The 23,060-nt window shown below is 37.7% G+C and overlaps 2 protein-coding genes and 1 long non-coding RNA gene across 3 annotated transcripts in view; 1 reads left to right on the top strand and 2 right to left on the bottom strand.

The window, feature by feature from the left end:
• Positions 1 to 22,578, bottom strand: part of LOC122641076 (glycosyl hydrolase 5 family protein-like) — a 32,449-nt gene extending 9,871 nt beyond the window's left edge. Inside the window, exon 1 of the mRNA XM_043834395.1 lies at positions 22,176 to 22,578. Within this exon, the coding sequence (XP_043690330.1) occupies positions 22,176 to 22,577 (402 nt within the window). The 5' untranslated portion in view covers position 22,578. The remainder of the gene's footprint in view (positions 1 to 22,175) is intronic.
• LOC122641078 lies at positions 6,560 to 22,426 on the top strand. The gene is made up of 3 exons (XR_006329799.1): positions 6,560 to 6,693; positions 7,475 to 7,672; positions 22,382 to 22,426. It is a non-coding gene; the product is annotated as an uncharacterized LOC122641078 (long non-coding RNA).
• Positions 10,279 to 21,673, bottom strand: LOC122641077 (glycosyl hydrolase 5 family protein-like). Its single transcript, XM_043834396.1, has 3 exons — positions 21,424 to 21,673; positions 18,045 to 18,565; positions 10,279 to 10,798 (listed from the first exon to the last, which is right to left on the bottom strand). Exons 1-3 carry the CDS (start codon positions 21,636 to 21,638, stop codon positions 10,362 to 10,364), a joined length of 1,173 nt encoding a protein of 390 aa, XP_043690331.1. The 5' UTR covers positions 21,639 to 21,673; the 3' UTR covers positions 10,279 to 10,361.
• Positions 22,579 to 23,060: the final 482 nt, after the last annotated feature.

Below are 23,060 nucleotides of genomic sequence, written 5' to 3'. Positions count from 1 at the left end.
TCCTCCCTTGAAATCAAAAGATTCTATCAACTCTATTCATTCCATGAAAAATCGTTATTAAATCATGATATCACCCTAAATATATTCAATTAAATCGAAAAAATGCCCTTATATTTGTGATATCGCCGACAGTAAATATTTCATTAATGATTTCTCTGAAATTTTAAGATTGATTTCAAGTTTTTCAAATCTAAAAATATAGAACCATTTTCCATACTCTGCTTCTGAGTTTTTCCTACAACCAACACATTGCATCATTTTCAATTCTATTAAAATATTATTTTCTAGCTTGGAATTCATCAAGAGAACCAGGCGATTCAGTTGGTGAAATGTCAGCCTTGTTTGATAATGCTTTGAGAAGCTACAATTCTGATTTACCACCCTTGTTCACTGGCCCCATCTCTTCTTTTTAATTCTGAGATCTCTGAAATATTTGGCCATTAATTACATAGGAAAAAGAATCGGTTCAAAGTAGGGGTGTCAATGGGTCGGGTTGGGCCGGGCCTGCCTAAACCCTGACCCTGACCCTAGAGGCCTTAACTTAAACCTTGATCCTGACCCAACCCTGGCAGGGCCAAGAAACCCTCAACCTTGACCCGATCCTGCCAGGGTTTTCCCTAACCCAGCCCGGCCGGACCCGACCCTGATAGGGTTGGGTCGGCCTTGATTGACCCTGTCTTGACCCTGATTGATATATATCAAAAAATATATCTAAAAAAATCCTAAAAATTTCTTTAAAGAAGAAGAATAAGAGGGCAAGGAGAGAGAGAGGGAGAGACGGACTTGCAAATTTAAATAAAAATAATTCACAAACATCTATAAATCTTGACTGCAAGCTTATCTTAAGTACCTCAATTACATTTTCCTCAAGAACTCAAATTATTGAACACATGAGATAAAAAGAACAAAGTTGGCAAAAGAATAAACAATAAAAATTCATAAATCCTAAGAGCTTAATTTATATATTGCAAGAGGCTTTAATGTTTTATCAATAGCCAATACAACAAATGCAACATTTTGACTTGAATTTAAGGGAGAGAACTATCTACCCACCATAAACAGAAAAACATATACTGTTGGTTCTGTCTATGATGTTCATTTACAGAATAAAGTTCCAACTTTCAATGGCTTGAAGATTTATAAGAACAGTAGCAGGATTGTAAATGAACAGAAACTAATAGTGTATTTGGGTAGGCAAGAGTGAAAAGATAAAGAAGGGATTGTAACTAATGTGAAGGGTCACACTTGGAACAAAGCAAAATAATAGACTAAGTAGAGAATAAGGAATGACGGGCAGGGGTATTAAGGGAAATAAAACAAATAGGGGTTTGAATTAGACTCACGATTGAAGTCTTCTTCAACCTTCGGCTAACAGAACCAGGCAGAACAGGGCTTCAATCTTCTTGAGAGATAGATCTCTCTCATCTGGAGGTCTTTTGTTCTGAAATTTTGAGAGTAGCAACTGCACCCCAAGGCCTCTCAATCCTCAATAGCATAAGCAACTAATAGGAATAAATGCAAATAGTAGCTGGGTAAAAGAAGAAGGAAATCAGTGGAGGGAGGAGTGCACGCAAGGCTCATGGCAACCATCGGTTAACCCAAAAAAAATTTCATTCCAAAACTCTCAAATCTTAGTATTGGTGGATTACAATGGTATTTAAAAAAAAAAAATTTGAATACTCTGACTCTAAAACTGAAACTAGAAACCCTAATTAAAACATAAATAGAATTAGACTCTACTATGGATTCAACTAAACAAACTTCGGCTCAAACTCTGCTTCTTATCCAACGCCTATCTGCATCATTGTACCTTCATGTTGTACTCCCTAGTATTCTACCAGACTACCAGAGTACTCGCGACCCTCCTCTCTCTCTCTCTCTATCGAAATCCATGAACAAACATTGTTGGAAGCAAGCCAGCAGAGAAGACGAACGTAAGAACTCGACGCAGGTAAGCAGCTTCCTTGATCTTCACTGAAGCTTAATAGCAGGGAAGGAGGAAGATGGAGGCACGATCGTCGAGCGGCGGCTTTTCGGATCTGGATAATTGAAAAAATGAAAAGGGATTTAGATTTTAGGGTTTACTATTGGCTTTTTGTCTTTTCCTTTATAATATATACATTAATATATAATATTATATATCTATAACTAATACAGGGTCGGGTCTGAGCCGGGTCGGGCTAAGCCCGAGGTCTTATCCCGGACCCGACCCGACCCTGCCAGGGTCAGCCAAAAACTCAACCCTAACCCACACTTCGGGCTGGTAGATCAGGGTCGCGTTGGGTCCGGGCTCAGGGCGGGTTCGGGCCAGCCGGGCATTATTGACACCCCTAGTTCAAAGTAGTAAAGCTTTGGAAGACCTCAAACCCAAAGTTGACAACAAAGTTGTCCTTAACTCCAGTAAAAAAAATGCATCCGATCACCTAAACCGATCTCTCCTCCAATTCCAAATCAACGTCATGCAAGACCTTCTCCTTCCACGCCATAGAAGAACTCGACTTGAAGATTTCATCGCCCAAGCCAACCCAGTTCAAGAAAGCTAAGCACATCGTTCTGGCAGATTTAAAAAGTCTATCCCACCCCATGACACGGAGGTGAAATCTAATGCCTACCGCCATATCTAATTTCAGGAATTTATCTCTCAAATAATGGTCTGGTGCTAGAATCTCTAAGGCCTGGAATCCGTAGGGTTTGTAATTACCTAGTTAATCCATAGAGATGGTTTTACAGGTTTAGGGTATTAAAGAAGAAGAGAAAGAAAAGAAACAGAGGGGAAGAACAGGGTTGGGTTGGTGGCAGCCATGGAGTTTGCAGGTTTGAACTGGGGTTTCACATTAAAAAACAGAGATGATGAGAGATGAAGGAGAAGGAGATGATTCGGTGGTTTCGGCCATGTTGGAGGAGAAGAAGAAGTTGGGGATTTGCTTGCTGCTATAGTTAGATGGATTCGGTCATTGGTTGCAGGAGGAAGAAGAAGCAGAAAAAGAAAAAAAACGTCTGAGGTTAGAGATGAGGGTATTAGTGTCTTTTTTCATTGTATTTTTAACATCGTCAGCCGGTTGATAGAATCTTTCGATTTTAGGTGAGGGGAGAGTCATTATTCAATATGCAAGGGAAGGGAGTGTCATTAAGGCATAATTGAGGGGAGGGGACAGTAATATACCCAAAAACTAATTAAATAATGATCATGAGGGTTTTTGACGATTCATCAGGTTCTAGAATATGAGGAAAAGAGAATCATGATCTAAGAGAAATGGATTGAGAGTGAATTATATCCACTAAGGGGGAAAAGGTCCAGGTTACACAAGGCAGAGATGTAAACAGATGGTCGAAAATCCGAATTCGATCCACATCCGAATCCGTTTAGAGGTATCCATATTCGGCCATGAATTATCCATATATGATCAAATCTGATACGTATCCATGCCAAATTCGATCCGTTTACAAGCCTAGATTTTGGTGGTGATGTCGTTATAAGGAAACAATATAACCTTTGAAAACCAACCTTTCTTAAAGGTCAATAATTTGAGGAAATCAAACATGGCCTTTCAAAGAATAAGAAAGGGAAGAGAAAAAAAGTTCAATATTTTGTGTCTTTGTGTGCCTGATTTAATAGGCTTAGATAATCTGTGTACGTTACAGTGTGCGCTATGTGTGTGTCTAATAATTTCAAATGTGGTGAGTCGAAATGCTGGTAACAGTGCTTGCAATATATGTAGATGGTATTCCTTCACTAGAAATGTTGAGATTAGAACTTGATTTCATTCCTTGATTATCTCTCGACAATAGAAGATATATATATAGAGGAGTACATTGGTGAAGATCCTAACTAATTACAACTTGTGAGATCTTTAGAGATCCACTTGAAATGGGAAAGCCATCCTTAGTGATCTAGGAAATTACATTGCATCACATGTGATAATAACTAAGTAGGATAGAGATATATATCTTGGCCAACTCAATCTTGGGAGAAAAGATAGGGTGAGATATTATCTTGGTTGATAAGAAATATCAATTGGAATACATAAAGGGTTGTATTTCTCTTGATTTTGTTTTAATGAAGGTGGATTTCAGATGTATATCTTAGGAATCTCAAAACATTGTCAATCATAACGTATGGTACTAGGGATGATATGAAACCATTGAGTTGCAGGTTCACATGATCCAGTCAAGCATTTGCATTGATTTGTGAGAATGGTGTTGTTAGAACCTAAATCCAAGCACAATGTAGTATTGCCAACCATTGTTGAGAAGTGGAACTTGGAGCTTGTTATTCTCTCCCATTTGGCAGTTGGGCTATTGCAATCACCATCAGTTCCAAACTTGACAGGTTTACCTTCTCCATCAGCTTTTAAGCAGTAATATGCATCCTTGATTTGCAAATTCTTTTCAGGTGTATAGGTCCAAGATTCAGGTTGGGCACAAGAACCAAGCTTAACAGGCACTACTGGTGGTGCATCTGAACTCTTAGGGACACACAATCCCGTGAATGGATGGTAAATTACATCATACTGTTCATGATCAGAAAGTCCCGGTCCTGCATCACACAGAAAAATTAATAGATGGTAAATCAAATAGGAAGTGTTGGGGGTACGATGTCTTATATTCCATCGTTAGTTTTTTGAAAATTTTTTAAGGATTATATGGGTATATATTTCGGTAAAATTCATGTATAGGGTTTCTCTATAAATATTTAGCGAGGGTTCTATCTCTAAAACAAATATCTGAGAGAGGTGTGAGGACAAGCGACTGTAACCTTATTCTCCATTGATAGTGAAATAGATCTCACTTCACTGTGGACGTAGGCAATCTTGCCAAACCATATAAATCCTTGTGTTCATTGTGTGATTGGTGTTTGTGATTTCCATTCTTTTCTGGGATCATATATGATTGTAAACAGAAGGATAATAGATAGCATACCTCGGAAAGGAGATTGTAGAGCAGAGAGCCTCTGCATGAAGCTTGGGTTCCGGACTTCTGACCAGTCCCAATTCAAGACACCATAGTATTCATTCATTGCTATAACCATTTCTCTATAGTAATAACTTCCCATAAGTGCCCACAAGCCCCAATCTAAGTCTAATTCAGCTGCAAGAGCGAATGCACAACTTGAGAATCGGTTATCAGCCACATCATCTCCTCTTAGATTCACACCCCACTCGCTCATAAACAATGGATATCCTTGATCTAATAGAAAGAATGCATGATCCCTCAAAAACTGCACTTGACTTGCACATACATTGTTGGGGTTGCCATTCCTCCAACCACCAGTGGCAGCAAAACTGTACCAATGAATCTCAAATACAAGTTTCTCCTTGAAAGAAACATTCACTGGTTGATTCTTAAGCATTCCCAAGTCTTTATCAAGGTCATTACCAGATAGAATAACAAGAACATTAGGGTTTGCATCGTGCACCACTTCTGCTCCTTTTTGCATGAAGCTATTAACAAAGAAGATGGAAGAGCATTAGTTGATCATTGCATTACAAATTTAGATTTAGGTGGAGTGGGTGATGCAACTAATGAAGGTGTCCTAATCTGACCCATCCATGTTATCTCCAATAAAGTCATGTTTAAGCTATTTTAATTTTCTACATTTTTAGCTCAAAGGTTTAAATTTGATAGAAGAAGAAAGTTATTCTTCACCTACTCGAGGGTTATAAGCCATATGGAATACATTCCTCCTTGGGTAAGGGGTGTGGATTCCATTTGATTGGCATCCAGCATATATATGAGAACCATTCTAGTACGAGAATGTGAACCAGCCTCTAATTCACTCTTATTGTACAAAATCTAACACTGACCTTAGAGTAAATCTATCATTTCACATAGAAAGTGCATTAAATGTTGACATTCATTTTTTTGAAATTCTCTTTTTTACCCCTACATCAAAGTCTATTAAATAACTTTAGAGAATAAAACAAGGGGCAAAAAAAGTAAGGTAACAAATCTACTGACACCTTAGGGGGTGTCAATAGAATATCCCTATATGTAGGTATGTGATTGTCTAAATAACACCTTCATTTAATCACCCCTTTCTCTTATTTCTAAAATCTCTTTAAGTTAAGGGTATGAAAGGGTTTAAGCAAACCCATGTGGTGTTGCAACAGATATGAAAATCTTGTTGTAACCAAGGTTGGTGCGTAACCAATGTATGAGGCTCCTGCCACTGCGGGGTCTAGGAAGGGTTATAATGTAAGCAACCTTCCCCTATGTTTTCACAGAGAGGTTTTCCAGACTCGAACCCATGACCACTTGGTCACAATGGAGCAACCTTACCGTTGCACCAAGACCCGTCCTTTGAGTTTCAAAGCATTGCAAACAACTAATCACTCTCTAAATTTTCTTCTAAATAGAAGATTTGAACAATGCATGAAATCTTTATATGTGAAGGCATAAATTTAGTTTTAAAAAAATTTAGAAATATGTAAACATACTTGTACCAAACGGTGTTATTTGTCCGAGGTCCTCGCAACTCATTCCTCAGGCTCATGCCGATGACATTGGAAACACCATTGAACAATGTGGCAATTTTGTTTAACCCATCAAGCCAGATGCGTGGATTGAAGTAGCGATCGCCAAAGAAGCCATTGCCATCATATCTGTTGCAACACCACATAGGTTTGCTTACATGGTTGTCTAATATCACCATCACATTATTCTCCCCAAGGTTCTTAACCACTTCCTGCAGAAGTTATAATAAGAAGTTTACTAACAGCAACTATACAATGATTTAGATAGAAGAAATTTCCTTAGCTTATGTTCCATGACTGGATTATCTCTCTCTCTCTCTTCCTTGTAATGTCTACAAAAAACAATTTCATCTTACTCAAAAGAAAGAAAAAAAAAAAGTAAGTCTTTTTGACATTTGCTGAGCCAAAAAGCCCAAAACCCAAATAGAATGGAGAATCCAAAATGGTTACATCATGGTTGCATATAATTGTATGTCGCAGTTCAATTATAGTCCAAATTTGGTGGATATGTCCTGTTTTTCGTAGAAAAAAGTTCAAACTCAGGTGTAACCGATGAGACTATTCTCCCAACACTCCCCTTCATGTATAGATAGGACGGAACTGCGTACACGTGCACATATTAACATAGGCAAGTCTGGAGGGTCCTATAGTAGGATTAGATAAAACCTGTTCTACTACAAATGTGAATGTCCGGCCCAAAAGCTAAAACTATTGGGTGGAGGGACTATATACGGGGACCAAAGGTATCAGGGGTAATCATACTGGACCTGGCTTTTCTCTAGCCGTGGCGGGAACTAGAGGATCCAGCCCAGCAAAAACAGAGGGGGTTTGATAAATTCAGGGGGCCGAATTAGATCACATTAGAACTATTCTCCCAACAACCCTGTGACTGTTCATGCTAAGAACATTGTAAAAACAAACGAAAAAATGTATATATAATATTATACGATTGAGATAGACCAATAAATTTAACAGGGAAATAAGTTGTCTTGCCTGGAGAGCTTGCACAACGGTGATATCAAGCAAGGAGGGATTATTGACTTGCAGGCCAGCAATGGATTCAATAAGATTTAAGCTCTGGAAGGACTCACGAACAGTCATAGAAGATAAGGTGTCATTTGTAACCATGAAAGTTGGCCATGTAAGCCTAACACAATTGAAACCCATGGATGCAATCTTCTTTGATATTGTATCCAAAGGTTGCTTGCTGAGACCTTCGGCCAGCAATGGTGGAAGGTGTCCAGCCCAATTCACACAAGCTAACTTCACTCGTTTGTCATCTTCGTCTACAATCCATCTTGAATTTGTATGAAGAGGTAATGATGGCAGAGCCAACACCTTCTGGGAGATGATTAAAAGAACTACTACAAGGAAAAATAAGGTGTAGAACTTCTCCATTTCTCTCTCTCTCTCTCTCTCTCTCTCTCTCTCTCTATGAGCTGTGTTTGTCTTGATGAGTTTGGAAAAAGAGAGAGTGATTACTTATAGAGATGATCCAATGGTTAGATGGTGAGTTGGAGGTAAGTAGTTTCATTTGAATTGACCCACGAATCTTAGGCCTATTAATAGCATATAGTTTTTGCTAACTAATTCTGCTACGAAACAATAAACCTTGTGGAAAAAACCAAAAATCTGTAAAAGCAACTCTCTTGAATTTATCTTGGCTGATCTGGATTTTTTGTTATGGGTCGTTTTTGGATTAAAATATGGATTTTAATTTACACCTCACTCTCTTCTCAATTTAGGGTAGAGAAAGAGTGAGAAAAGTGTTGGGTTTGATGGTTTTTATTTAGACCGATTGAAAATTTGGTTCAATGATCTAGAAATGGTAATGGACAAGGTGGAGAAGCTTCTTGTTGTTGTTGTTGGGCCATGTTGGGTCTAAGCTCATGTGTGCAAGTGCCATATGAGTTGACAAGCATATTCTTTTATGAAGTGTGGAAACTATCGCGTCACTTGGGAAAGTGTGTGTAATGGGTTTTCTCTACCATGTGAAGAAAGAGAGTTAGTGGAGGTTTGCAAAGTGGAGTTACCCAAAGAGTTGTGCCTTCCATGTGGTGGAATTTTCAAAGGAGGTGGAGTCTCGAGGAGGTAGAGTTTTCACAGTAAGTGGAATAGTGAAGACTTCAACAAGATTGGATCTTCCAAATAAATGAAAGTGGTCGATGATTGAAGACATTAAGCAAGGAGTCTTTCAAGAGACACCTTGGAAAAAGGCGTGTAGAGGAGGAGAGAGAGTTAGTGGGTTTACTCTATGGAGAGAGAAAACTACAAAGAGAAAAAACTACAAGGCAAAGAAGAAGTCCTATAAAAGGATAGAGGTGTTTATTAAAGATAGTTAGTGTTTGTCTAAGTGAGGAACCAAGATGTGAGGATCCAACTCAGAGTCCAAGAGGTACAATGTGGGTGCAACATGTGTACAAGGACAAAGCAAGGAGCCAAGGTGAAGATTTAGAGTGAATGAGAGATGAGAGAAGGGTATACATGGATACTTGGGTTTGGGTATCGAATCTTAAGGGTTGTACTATTTTCTTTTCTCTTGATTCATAGTGAAATTTGGATCTCACTTCATGGACATGGGCGGTTTTGGCGAACCACATAAATCTCTTACCTCTCTTCTTTTGTGTATGTGCTTGTTTTCTTTTGTGTTTTGTTGATCTTGCACATATCGTGCCAAATTAAGTTAGAAACCTATGAAGACAACCAATCTTAATCAAAAAGTGTCTCTCCTTCTCTCAAGTCTCAACTCATAAAGTCTCTCATGCATACTCTCGAAGTCATGACCAACAAATATCATCAATGTTGGTGAGAACACTGATCGTACACTTTATAGCAAAGGAAATTTTTTTTTTATTTTTATAATATACAATCTCATATATTATATCATATTATCTTTAAAAAAAATAAAAAAAATAAAAAAAAAAAAAATTAATCCACCCACATGACTACATTTGATTCGATCGAGTCACCAAATTTTGAGCTAGGTGAGTCTAGTTGAAAAACTTGTTTTTCCAACTATTGTTGTTAGTATAAACAATTAAACATGTCATGTAGTAACTTTAAGCATTGGAAACCTTGTTAGGTAGGGCATTTGGAAATTAAGAATAATTTCATGACAGTTGATTGACTCTTTGAGCATCATAATTTTCTAAACTCAAAACTTTCTTCTATTATTTATTTAATTTTTATTTTTGGTATTCAACCTAAGCACTTCTATAGTGGTTTACTCTGTGTAATCATTGTTGTAACAGTGAGACTGTAACTTTACAAATTTCCACTCTTCCGTACAATAGGAGACAATTTTCTTTATCCTAAAGGTGTAAAATGGTAGTATACAAATTTGTGAAATAATGTCATTATCCTTTGTCATACATGGTCCACATCACAGTTCATTGTAACCATGCATAATTATTACATGGGGAAACACCCCGTTAAAGAGTCAAATAATTTGTAACCTTAGTTATTTATTTGTCCTCCTAGTATAACATAGTTTTTATATCAACGAAGGTAAAATCACTCATTTCATATATGCAATTGAAAAGTGTGCGAGACAATGACAACTATGAAAATGATATAATGATAAGTACACTTATAAATTCTTTTGAAATCTTTTTTTTTTTACCCGACTTAAAAATATTTTAGAAATAAAATAAGGGGCAATCAAAAGAAAGTTACATGTTCTAAATACACCTATCGAGATGTCATTCAGACGTTGAATTTTGTAAATAAAAATATAGTAAGAATTTAACAAAGAAATGTTGGTAATTAACAACAGTGCCTGCAAAATATCTAAACAGTATTATTTTACTAGAAATATCAAAATTGGATTACATTAAGGATTGTAATTCTCTTGGATTTGTTTATGAAGGTGCTTTTCTGGTGTAAATCCTAGGAATCATAGCGAATGGTACTAGGGATGATATGGAACCACTGAGTTGCAGGTTCACATGATCCAGTCAAGCATTTACATTTATTTGTGACAATGGTGTTGTTAGAGTCTATATCCAAGCACAAGGTAGTATTGTTAACCATTGTTGAGAAATGAAACTTGGAGCTTGTTATTCTCTCCCATTTGGCATTCGAACTTTTGCAATCACTATCAGTTCCAAACTTGACAGGTTTACCTTCTCCATCAGCTTTTAGGCAGTAGTATGCATCCTTAATTTGCAGATTCTTTTCAAGTGTATAGGTCCAAGCTTCAGGTTGGACACAAGAACCTAACTTAACAGGAAATACTGGTGGTGCATCAGGATTCATAGGGATACACAATCCCGTGAGTGGATGGTAAATTACATCATATTGTTCATGATCAGAAAGACCCATACCTACACCACACAAAAAATAAATAATAAAAAAATAATAGATGATAAATCAAATATCAAGATTTTCTATGGTGATTAGAAGATTGACAAGATTGTTGGGGGTACAGTGTCTTGTATTCCGTAGCTTGGAACGTGGGTTGATTCTGAAGGGCCATTAAGAAGTAGTACGTTTTAAGGTCAGAAATTCCTGTATAGGTTTCACTATAAATATGTACTTAGGGTTCTTTCTTTGCAGCAAAATCTGAGAGAGATGTGAGGACAAGCGACTGTAGCCCTATTCTCCATTGATGGTTAGGGGTGTCAAAAAAACCTGGCCATCCCAACCTGGGGATTTGATGTACATTAATATATATCAAGTGGGCTGTGATGCCATAATGGGCTTTGTTAATTTCACTATTCAATTGGCCATTATGGCCAATCAGGGTCTGGCTGGGCTGGGTTGAGGGTATACATGGCCCTGGCAGGGTCGGGCTGGGCTTGGGATTAAGTTAAGGCTGCTAGGGTTGGGCCAGGGTTAAGACCAAGCCCGGCCCATTGTTAAGACCAAGCCCGACCCATTGACACCTCTATTGATAATGAATCAGATCTCATCTCACAGTGTACGTAGGCAATCTTATCGAACAACGTAAATCCTTGTGTTCATTGTGTGATTGTTATTTGCGATTTCCATTCTTTTCTGCATCGAGTTAGGATTTGTTTTTTCAACAAAGATAACAAACCTCGGAAAGGAGACTGTAGAGCAGCAAGCCTTTGCATGAAGCTTGGGTTTCGGATTTCTGACCAGTCCCAATTCAAGACACCATAGTATTCATTCATTGCCATAACATTTTCTCTATAGTAATTACTGCCCATAAGTGTCCACAATGCCCAATCTAAGTCTAACTCAGCAGTAAGAGCGAAAATGCAGCTTGAGTACCGATTATCTGCTACATCATTTCCTTTTAGATTCACACCCCACTCACTCATAAACAATGGATACCCTTGATCCAAAAGAAAGAATGCATGATCCCTTAAAAACTGCACTTGACTTGCACATACATCGTTAGGGTTTTGATTCAACCAGGCATTAGTAGCAGCAAAACTGTACCAATGAACCTCAAATACAAGCTTTCCCTTGAAAGAAACATTAATTGGTTGACTCTTAAGCATTCCCAAGTCTTTATCAAAGTCTTGACCTGAGAGAATAACAAGAACATTGGGGTTTGCATCATGTACTACTTCTGCTCCTTTTTGCATGAAGCTAATGCACAGAAGATGGAAGACCTTTAGTTGTCAGTATACATATCAATCTAAAATAAATGAATACAAAAATGAAATTAAAATATAAAATATGTTAGAAGATAAAAATTATATGTAACAGATGGTTAATTAGTACCGATCCGCTTGGGAGATCGTTGAGGGATCTCCACCAAGAGATGACTTAGTGTCAGAGGGTTTGGGAGATTGGTGAGAGAATACACACTTAGTCTCACATCGACTAAGGAGGGAGATCCTGAGCTATTGATAAAGAGCAGGCTCATCTACTTAGTATGAAACGTTTTGAAATCATGAGACCCATTGGGCCAAAACTCAGATGCGACAAATTGCATGTGATGTGGTATACTCAATACAATTTAAGGTGGATTAGCTTATCTTCAACTTGGCTCATTGAGTTTTAAAGCATTACAAACATACTTGTACCAAACGCTGTCATTCGTCCGAGGTCCTCGCAGCTCATTTCTCAGGCTCATGCCAATGACATTGTGAACACCATTGAACATTGTAGCAATTTTGTATAAACCCTCAAGCCAGACGGTTGGATTGAAGTAGCGGTCTCCGAAGAAGCCATTGCCATCATATCTGTTGCAACACCAACTGGGTTTGCTTACATGGTTGTCTAATATCACCATCACATTGTTCGCTCCAAGGTTCTTAACCACTTCCTGCAGAAGTCATAATAAGAATTTTATCATCTTCAAATATAAAATGGTTCAAATAAAAGAAACTTCCTTAACTTATGTATTAAACCAAAAGTTTCTTTCATTATCCTTGAGTAGATGATTTCCTACTCAAGTTGCTATTTCTGTCATATGGGGGCCGAATTATTCGAGCCCGGATCAGGTCCTCCTTCTATGTGGAGTGTTCTTGGGACTCCTAGCCACCCACATAAGATCCACTGCCCCCATCCCAAGAGAGCGCAAGAGGAGCACAGAGCATCCTGATTACAAGCATCAAGAAGTCACGGAGTGGAGATAGGACAATCTGTTTTACTTGCCACATACAGGGTCTTTCTGGCTAAAGAGTTAGCGAGCGACAGAATTTGCTTTCATAATCTTGGATTTATGCTCTAAATTTTATTTTTTTTTTGGTAATGATTTATGCTCTAAGTTGGTCCTATATTTTGGACATTTGCTTAAAATAAAGAAGAAAGGGTAATTAAGTAATCTTGCCTGAAGAGCTTGTATAACGGTGAGATTAAGCAAGGAAGGATTATTGACTTGCAGGCCAGCAATGGATTCAAGAAGGTTGAAGCCCTCAAAGGATTTACGAACAGTCAAAGAGGATAAACTGTCATTGGTAACCATGAACGTTGGCCATGTAAGCCTAACACAATTGAATCCCATAGATAAAATCTTCTTCGATATTGTATCCAAAGGTTGCTTGCTTAGACCCTCAGCCAGCATTGGCTGAAGGTGTCCAACCCAATTCACACAAGCTAGCTTCACTCGTTTCTCATCTTCATCCACAATCCATCTTGAATGTGTATGAAGAGGAAGAGCCAACACCTTCTTGGAGATAATCAAAAGAACAAGAAGCGAAAATATGGTGTATAATTTCCCCATTTCTCCCTCAGAATTTGTTCTAATTAATGAGTGTGGAACAAGAGAGCTATATTGATTACTTATAGATGATATAATGGTACTTAATTGGTGAATTGGAGGGAGTAGTTTCATTCAAATAGGATCTAACGGATCTTAAAAGCCTATTAATAGCAGGTAAATTTTGGCTATGAAACAATCAAGTTTTTGGGGAATCCGAAAATCCATAACAGCCACTCTTCTGAATATTTTTTTTTGTTCTGGGCTTACTTGGATTTAAATGGATCTCTACTTACATGTAGGGATGTAAACGGATAGGATTCAGCTCGGATAGTGCTATATCCGCGTCCGCATCCGATTAGCTTTCTGACGGATTCGAATAGTGTTAAACGGATACGGACATGGATACGGATCGGATATTTTATCTTTTTACATGTAAATATAGCTTTTCGGATAGTAATAGCATATCCATATTCACATCCGTTTAGCTTTCGGACGGATTCGGATAGTGCTAAACGGATACAGACACGGATTCGGAAACAGATTTTGGCTATTCATTTACACCCCTACTTACATGCCACTCACTCTTCTAAATTTATCTTAGCTTGCTGGTAGAGGTGGTAAAAGAGCTGCCGGCAGAGCTACAAATGAGGGTGGTGGTAGTTTCCACGGCAACCGCATAAGAAAAAGGGTGTTGGGGAGAACCATATATTTCCCATGGAGAAAGTTAGGGATGTAACCGGATATTCAAAAATCCGAATTCGATTTGTATTTGTATTCATTTTGGGATATCCAAATTTTCATTCGAATAATCTAGAAAATCGAAAAAAATTTATACAATCCGAATAGATATCCAATTAATAATAAAAAAATAAGTAACTAATGATCTTGATGGTTTTTGAAGATTCAACAGGTTCTAAAGAATGAGGAAATAAGAATTATGACACCAAAACAACTGAGAGACATGGATTGAGAGTGAATTTGATTTGTATCCATATCCAGGCAGGAAATATCCGGATCCAATCACATCTGATCCATATCGGACCCGTATTCGATCCGTTTACAGCTATAGAGATTATATGGCAAAAAGGGTTGGAGGGCTGCCAAGGGTTTGGAATCTTAGTCATTTCAGGGATTCATTTCTCTATAAGAGAGAAGGAGAAATTAAATGTTCTTTGTAGGGGAGTGGACTGCCTAACTTAGACACAAAGGCGGGGGGTGCTAAATGACCCCGCATGAAAGGCAGAAGTCCCACCCACAAAGATGCCAATGCACTCTCATTGGCCCCACACATGTGCAGGGGCCATACTCCCCACAGAGAACCCAGACCCAAAAGAGATATTTTACTTATTGAATTTATATTTGGCAAAAATTTGGTAGCATGGGTATAATGTCTGGCTTAGCAATACACCCCCAGTAGATTTTGTCCACATAGCTGATGATTCGGTAGCTTTGAGCCATACATATAAATACGTTGTGTCCCTCATGGATTAGTCACATATTAAATCATATAGTCAAATTCAATCATGTACCCAATTGTATAATATTTTGATATGTATTTTTTTCCACGTATATAACTGATATTAAGCCATAATTTTATAAGCAGATAAGGAATGGTAGATCCTACTTACGTACCAAATTTCAGGACTAAATGTATTGCCATATGGAAGATATCAGTTGGGACTTATGTTTAGTTTGGCAACACGGCTTTGATGTTAATCTCTCTCTCTCTCTCTCTCTCTCAAGCTAACCATAGCCATACAAATCCCCCTTTCTTCTTAGAAAACGGCGGCAGCCCTCTTAGGTTTCTTTGTCCCAATCCCCCCATTCCCCCCTCGCGAAGGCAATGACAACGGAGACTAAGGGCTTCAACCGGGCTGGGCCAAATTCCCTGGGGCTCAGCCAAAGCCTAGCCCAACCAAAGATCGGGTTGGAATATTTCAGCCAGGTTTGGTCCTTTTCTGTCATTTTAATTCAAAAATAGTAAAAATAATTTATAACCAAAATATTTTAATACTTAATATACTAAATTAGTGATATCTATTAAATGTAAATTGTGATACTTAGTCTATGGTCCTTGTCTTGTATATGTACATATAATATGTATATTTCTTATGAATTTATATAGGGTTGGGCCCTTTACCAAAAAAAAAATATAGGGTTGGGCCCAATCCAAGGTATCAGCCCAGGCCCAACTAAAACTCAACCTTCATAAAAAACTCTACAAAGTGGATTTACAAATGTTTGGGGTTGGCGGACCAAACTTGCACTCCTATTGGAGACCATGAAGTACCTCTTCATCTCTTTCTCACTCTCTTCTCTCCAAAGTTCTTAATCAAGGTATTAGTAACGATATCGGTCTATGGGCTGATGATACGGGTATCAATAGGGATCAGCTGTATCGAAGGTAGAATTAGATGGTTTTACCCTCGATGAATAAGAACCATTCCACCAAAATCAGACAGGGAATGCTTCATTAGTTGCTTGATCCAAGTGGTGGCCTATGAGTTGAGCATAGTACGATGGCCGATCAACCCCAAACCACAGAGGATCCAAATCCTCTTTATGTTATCACTGCTAGAGCTATTATTTTGTGTCCTATGGTGTTAGGTGATATATGCACGTGTTGCTAGGGTCATAATCAATTTTCAACAGGTCTCTCTCTCCCTCTCTCACTCATGACATCTCATTCATAGCCATGACAAACAAATATAATGAAATTTGTGTAAGGATCAATGATGTAATTATTCATTGTTTTATATTATTCACATCCGATGGTGAAAACTCATTGTAACCATACATAATTACATGAAGAGTATTCCTTTCTAATTGAAAACACTAATAGCAATTTACAAAGAAATGTTGGTAATAACAATGCTTGCAATATATGCATGTACGTAGACAAAATTCTTTTACTAGAAATCTCAATGTGATTTATTACAATTCTGTTGTATTTGTTTTATTAAAGTGGATTTCTAAAGGTACATCCTAAGAATCATAGGGAATGGTACTAGGGATAATATGGAACCATTGAATCGCAGGTTCACATGAACCAGTCAAGCATTTACATTGATTTGTGACAATGGTGTTGTTAGAGTCTATATCCAAGCACAAGGTAGTATTGCCAACCATTGTTGAGAAATGGAATTTGGAGTTGCTTATTCTCTCCCATTTGGCATTCGGGTTTTTGCAATCACTATCAGTTCCATACTTAATAGGTTTACCTTCTCCATCAGCATGTAAGCAATAGTATGCATCTTTAATTTGCAGATTCTTTTCAGGTGTATAAGTCCAAGCTTCAGGTTGAACACAAGAACCTAACTTAACAGGATATACTGGTGGTGCATCTGGATTCTTAGGGATGCACAATCCCGTTAATGGATGGTAAATTACATCATATTGTTCTTGATCTGAAAGACCCGGTCCTGCATCACATACAAAAATTAATAGATGGTAAATCAAATAATTAAGAAGCTTTTGCATGGAGATCATGGGATTGAAAAGATAGGTCGAAAGGAGTTCTATAGGGTGTCAACCGGTTGGGCTCGGTCGGGCTTGTTTGCTATGATTGGGTTAGTGTAATCGGGCTTTAAGAAGTGCAAAACTGGGATATGGGCCTGTTTAAATTTAAACGAGCTTCAAATATTGTAGCCTTAATAACTATGAGTGAAAAAAACCCCCAAGATACAAATATAGGAAGAAATGAATGAAAACAATGCATTGAGAGAATTGTCATAGAAGATGGATCTATGTTTGAATGACTATCAACAAATTTGGCGCATATAAGAACCAGAAGATGGATGTTCCATGAGTTTTTTATGTTTGGTTGATATTGATTCATGAATGGTTCGTAAATGGATTAAAACATCTGATGGATTTTCTTCAATGGTATGATGGAAATCAAAAATAGGATCCCATGGGATGCATGAATCATGTTGGAACTAGCAATGTTTACCTTTCCAAACTTGATGGTTGGGTTCACTGACCTTTGAGAATTATTGAAAAAAAAAGCCTAAAGGGTTGGGCTAGGTTGGGATGGACCTGGTCGGGTTAGGTTGGGTCAATCGGGCACTCGACGGGCTAGGACCCCACAACGGGACTGCTCAACACATTTAGCAAATGGGCCGGGCCGGGCCGGGCTTTAGCCAAGCGGGCACGGTCGGGTCTGCATGGCCGGGACTAGAATTGACACCCCTAAATTTCTAGGTGGCTGCCTATTTTTTTGAATATTTAATTTTTTGCCAAATTTTCTCCGTGCCGGGGGCACAAGCTGCGCCCAAACACATTGGAGTGGGCGAAATGACCACCCCACCCCCCTGAATGATTAACCCATGTGTCTGGGCTCAACCTGTGCTGTTGCACAAAGAACATCAGCCCTTAATTTTTTTTTCCTTTTTCATGTTTTTTAATATAATTTACTTATCCAAAAAAAAGAAAAAAGAAAAGCATACCTCGGAAAGGGGATTGTATAGAAGAAAGTCTTTGCATGAAGCTTGGGTTCCGAACCTCTGCCCAATCCCAACCCAAAACAGCATAGCTTTCATCCAATGCCATAATATGCTCTCTATAGTAATAACTTCCCATAAGTGACCAGTAAGCCCAATCTAAGTCAAGTTCAGCTATAAGAGCAAAAGCACAGCTCGCGAATCTGTTATCACCAACATTATTTCCCCCAAGATTTATACCCCATTCACTCATAAACAATGGATACCCTTGATCCAATAGATAGAATGCTTGATCCTTTATAATTTGAACCTGACTTCCACATACATCATTGGGGTTTCCATTCTTCCAATCATTAGAAGCAGCAAAACTGTACCAATGAACCTCAAATACAAGCTTTTTCTTGAAAGAAACAGTCACTTGTTGATTCTTAAGCATTCCCAAATCTTTATCAAAGTCAAGACCCGAGAGAATAACAAGAACATTAGGGTTTGCATCATGTACTACTTCTGCTCCTTTTTGCATGAAACTATTAACAAAGAAGATGGAACAGCATTAGTTTGTCAGTTTTACGGTGGGCGGTGATCATTGCAGTATAAATTTAGATTGAAGGGGGAGGGGATAATGCAACTAATGAAGCATTCTCAATCTAACATGTGGACCTTGAAGAGTTACTTGGAGACCTCACTTTGTTCAAAGAGCTAAGACCATTGAGAATGTAAGGAAAAGATCCATACATATATGGTGGTTATTGTTATTGGTGAAGCCTGATCTCAGTCTGGAAAGTGTTCTGATTCTTTGGCGGACCGTTTCGCCTTCAAAACGCGCCAGAATTGCCAAAAAGTGCATACTATAGCAAGATCTTCGGCGGACTGTAGAGTTTGTCAAGATTTTCGATTTGATATGTATTTCGCCCTATGTTGGTTCAGGTCCAAACCAGACCGGATGAGTCTCTAGGGACAATTTTGTACTTTCTAAGTTAGGGTTTTCTTATATATTGTAGTCATCTCTTTGAGATATGAGAGAGTGTGGGTTTGTATTTGCTTCATAGAAATAGTGGATTCAATCTATGACTCAGCCGTGGATGTAGCCTTCCTTCTTATGGGTGAATCACGTAAATCGTGTCTTATGTGTATGTGCGATTTCTCTTCCTCTTTGCATTTCTTCTGCAACAAGATCGATTTGTTCGTTCTAATCATTAGAGTATTCTTCAATTTGCTTATTCGTTCTTCCAAATCTTTTAAAATATATTTGATTATTCAAACAAATCGATTTTTTTTTTTTTTTGGTACAGATTCAAACAAATAGATTTGGTATGTGCATTACAAATAGATTTGGTATGTGCAATGCACATAGATTATATTTAATTTAAAAAAAAATACTTTTTTCACTGATAAGAGGTAATTTAATTTATTTTTTTATGACTCCTTGAGACAATAACTTGCATGAGAATCGGCATAAAAACATGAATGCAAACCAACCTTTATTATTAGCCATGTAGAAATTCAGACATAATTTAATCAAGATTAAATACATCATATGATCAAGTAATTAGATAATCGATCGAGGCTAACTAGTACCTTGAATGGAAGAAATAAACTTTGGTCCAAAAAGAAATAAAAAATATTCTTAAAATTTAAAAATAAAATACAGGAAAAAGTTCTCTGTCCAGGAGTGTGGCCTACGCCAGCACTCCCATGAGTCTATCTCTCTCCTCCCCATGTGAAAAGACATCTCTGCCCCCCTTGTTTTAAGGAGGAGAGAGACAGACACCTCCTTGTTTTAAGGAGGAGAGAGATAGACACATGGGAGTGCTGGTGTAGGCCACACTCCCGTACAGAAAACTACTTCCCATAAAATATTTAGCTTAGTTTTAGTATTTTGTACTGAATAGTGACCTACATTTAAAGTATAACAGATAAAATAACATATGCAAATATGCAGTTATGTTATAATTTTATTGGCAATCGATCAGCTTTATATAATAAATTATAAATATCTTTTGGGAAAAGGAGAGCCACCCCGTCGCACATTGTGGCGTGCCCCTGCATTCAGACACAGGGGTGCACGAAATGACTAGTGCACCCATTGAAAGGCAAAAATCATCAGGGGCGCACCAATCATTTCACGCATCCCTATGTCTAGATGTAGAGGCCAGCGCAGCGCACCACAATGCACGATCAGGTGACATTCTTTCTCCCATATTTTTTATAACCTATAATTACCTAAATAGAATCATATAAAAGCTAACTTTTGGACAAATGTGACTCCTTTTTAGGTCATGTAGAGATGCCTCTCTTCTACCCAAAAAAAAAAAAAAAAACCCTCTCTGTATGGTTTGCCTTTTATGGGTCATGTTCATCAAATTGCTGGCTGGATGGGAAGATTCCCTCTTGTGTTAATCTCATTTCAAGTTTAAAATTAAATGTTATATCTATCGTATACCCCAATCATGTTAGGATTTTTATGCAAGCTTTTTCAACAGTTTCCTCTAAGGCTATCAAAGTTGAATTGTTTATTATATTCATAAAATTAAATCCCTCTCCAGAAAAATCAAATTATGTATCAATACTATAGGTAAAGTTGCATAAATGTCTACTTTATTTACTCTTTTTTATTTTCTAAGCATTCAATTTTCAATTTTATAAGTAAGTCTAGGGTTATTTTTTTTCATTTAACAATGATTTCAAGATGTATTAATATTAATAATGTACTAGAGAAAATTACTTGAAATTATGGATTTTAGAGTTACAATTTGTTTCATAACAACTTTTGATAGATAAATAACAAAACCAAGGACAATAAAGCTATATATAAATGATTAAATGTACTTTTAGCCTAATAATGAGGTATATAATATTACATTAATGTGTCCCACAAATAAAGAATTTCTTTACAAAACAATCATAATCTTGCTATATTAGGTGTAAAGTTATGGGTAATTAAGTACTTCATTAAGGGAACGAAATAAAAATAATCAAATTTTCTTTTAGGAGTCGTAGATATTAAGCAATTTTTAACAAAATTTGACTCATCTCAATTCTAAGGTGGATTAGCCGATTTACAATTTGCCTCACTAAGGTTTAAATCATTGTGAACAACTAATTGGTCACCAAATTTTTTTCTAAATGGAAAATTTGAAGAATGCATGAATTTATACCTAAAGAATTAAAAAAAAGGGAGTATCCAGTACACAAGGCTCCCGCCATTGTGGGGTCTGGGGAGGTACATAATGTACGCATCCTCACCCCTACTTTCGCAGAAAGACTGTTTCCAGACTCAAACCCTTGACCACTTGATCACAATTAATGGAGCAACATTTACCAAGGCCCATCCTCACCTAAAGACTTAAAATTATGTTAAAATTTGGAAATGTGATAAACTTACTTGTACCAAACGCTAACATTCGTCCCAGGTCCTCGCAACTCATTCCTCAAGCTCATGCCGACGACATTGTGAACACCATTGAACAATGTGGCAATTTTGTTCCAACCCTCAAGCCAGACGCTTGGATTGAAGTAGCGGTCACCGAAGAAGCCATTGCCATCATATTTGTCACAACACCACATTGGTTTGCTTACATGGTTGTCTAATATCACCATCACATTGTTCTCCTCAAGGTTCTTAACCACTTCCTGTAGAAGTCATACTAACAAGTTTATTTATTTATTTTTTTGGTAGAACATAATAAGAAGTCTTCCAACATCAAATATAAAACGGATTTTCTTATTGATTCCCCTAAAGGATCAACTAATTACTTTCAACTTATTTTTAAAAACCATTTTATATAGGGGTGAAACAGGGTCGGGTTGAGCCGGGTTTTTTAAAACCCAGCCCTAGGTCGGGCTGAGATATCTCAGCCCAGCCCAACCCAGCCCTGATTGACCCTTATCGGGCTGGGTTGGCCCTGAGTATGAAACAAACCAATACTCAAATCACATGTGTCTCATTTCAATCCTAACCCTCTCTCAGGGTTGAAAAATCCAGCTCAAACCCTGTTCGGGCTCAGAGCGGGCTCGAGCCGACAGGACCAAACTTAAATCCCTAATTTGACATCACCGTCTTAACGAACTTTTAAGAATAAGAAAAGGGGCAATTATGGTGCGAAGGGAAAAATAAATACGGAAAGTTGGGCTTGCCTGGAAAACTTGCACAACTGTGATATTAAGCAAAGATGGATTATTGACTTGCATGCCAGCGACTGATTCGACAAGGTTGGCACTTAGGAAGGACTCACGTGCAGTCATGGAGGATAAGGTCTGGTTTGTAACCATGAATATTGGCCATGTTAGCCTAACACAATTGAATCCCATGGAAGCAATCTTCTTTGATATTTTATCCAAAGGTTGCTTACTTAGACCTTCAGGCACCATTAAAAGGTGTCCAGCCCAATTCACACAAGCTAGCTTCACTCTTTTCTCATCTTCATCCATAATCCATCTTGAATTTGTATGAAGAGGCAATGTTGGTAGAGCTAAAACCTTCTGTATGGAGATGATCAAAAGAACTAGAAAGGAAAATAAGGTATAGAACTTCCCCATTGTCTCCCTTAATTAGCTAATGAGTTTATCTTGATAAGTAAGTTTGGAAAAGAGAGAGTAAATTACTTATAGATGACCAAATGGTTAGATGATGAGTTGGAGGGAGTAATTAAGTTTATCCACAAATCTTAAACCTATAAATAGCAGTTGGGTTTTTGGATCAACTCTGAAAAATTCAACCCTAGCAACAAGAGTGGTGGTGATGGTTTCAACAGAAGCTGTGGTGGTCCGGCAAAGAGAGAGAGAGAATAAGATGGGAGACGAAGACTTTGGTCTGGTGGAAGTAGATCGATTTGAATGTGTTGCCTAGCTTAATCACACACACCCAATTGATTTTGGCCACATAGCTGATGATTCCATGGACATGGCTTCCAACTTATAAGACCATATATATCACGCAAGAGTAGAAGGTAATTATTCTCCTACTCTTGCGTGATATGATCTTATACAACTATAAATATAGCTTGGGTCTCTCTTGGATTA

Source organism: Telopea speciosissima, chromosome 9, assembly GCF_018873765.1.
Source record: "Telopea speciosissima isolate NSW1024214 ecotype Mountain lineage chromosome 9, Tspe_v1, whole genome shotgun sequence".
Taxonomy (NCBI): domain Eukaryota; kingdom Viridiplantae; phylum Streptophyta; class Magnoliopsida; order Proteales; family Proteaceae; genus Telopea; species Telopea speciosissima.
This window is presented reverse-complemented; position numbering and strand designations above follow the sequence as displayed.

Bases quoted from the DNA above. Each gene is read 5' to 3' on its own strand.
- LOC122641077 (XM_043834396.1), bottom strand. From the start codon at position 21,638: ATGGTGATATTAGACAACCATGTAAGCAAACCAATGTGGTGTTGTGAC. The intron at 18,566-21,423 runs GTAAGTTTATCA...CTTTGTTAATAG, and splicing joins AATGTTAGCGTTTGGTACAA to TTTCATGCAAAAAGGAGCAG. The intron at 10,799-18,044 runs GTATGCTTTTCT...TGTGTGGTGTAG, and splicing joins TATACAATCCCCTTTCCGAG to GTATGGGTCTTTCTGATCAT.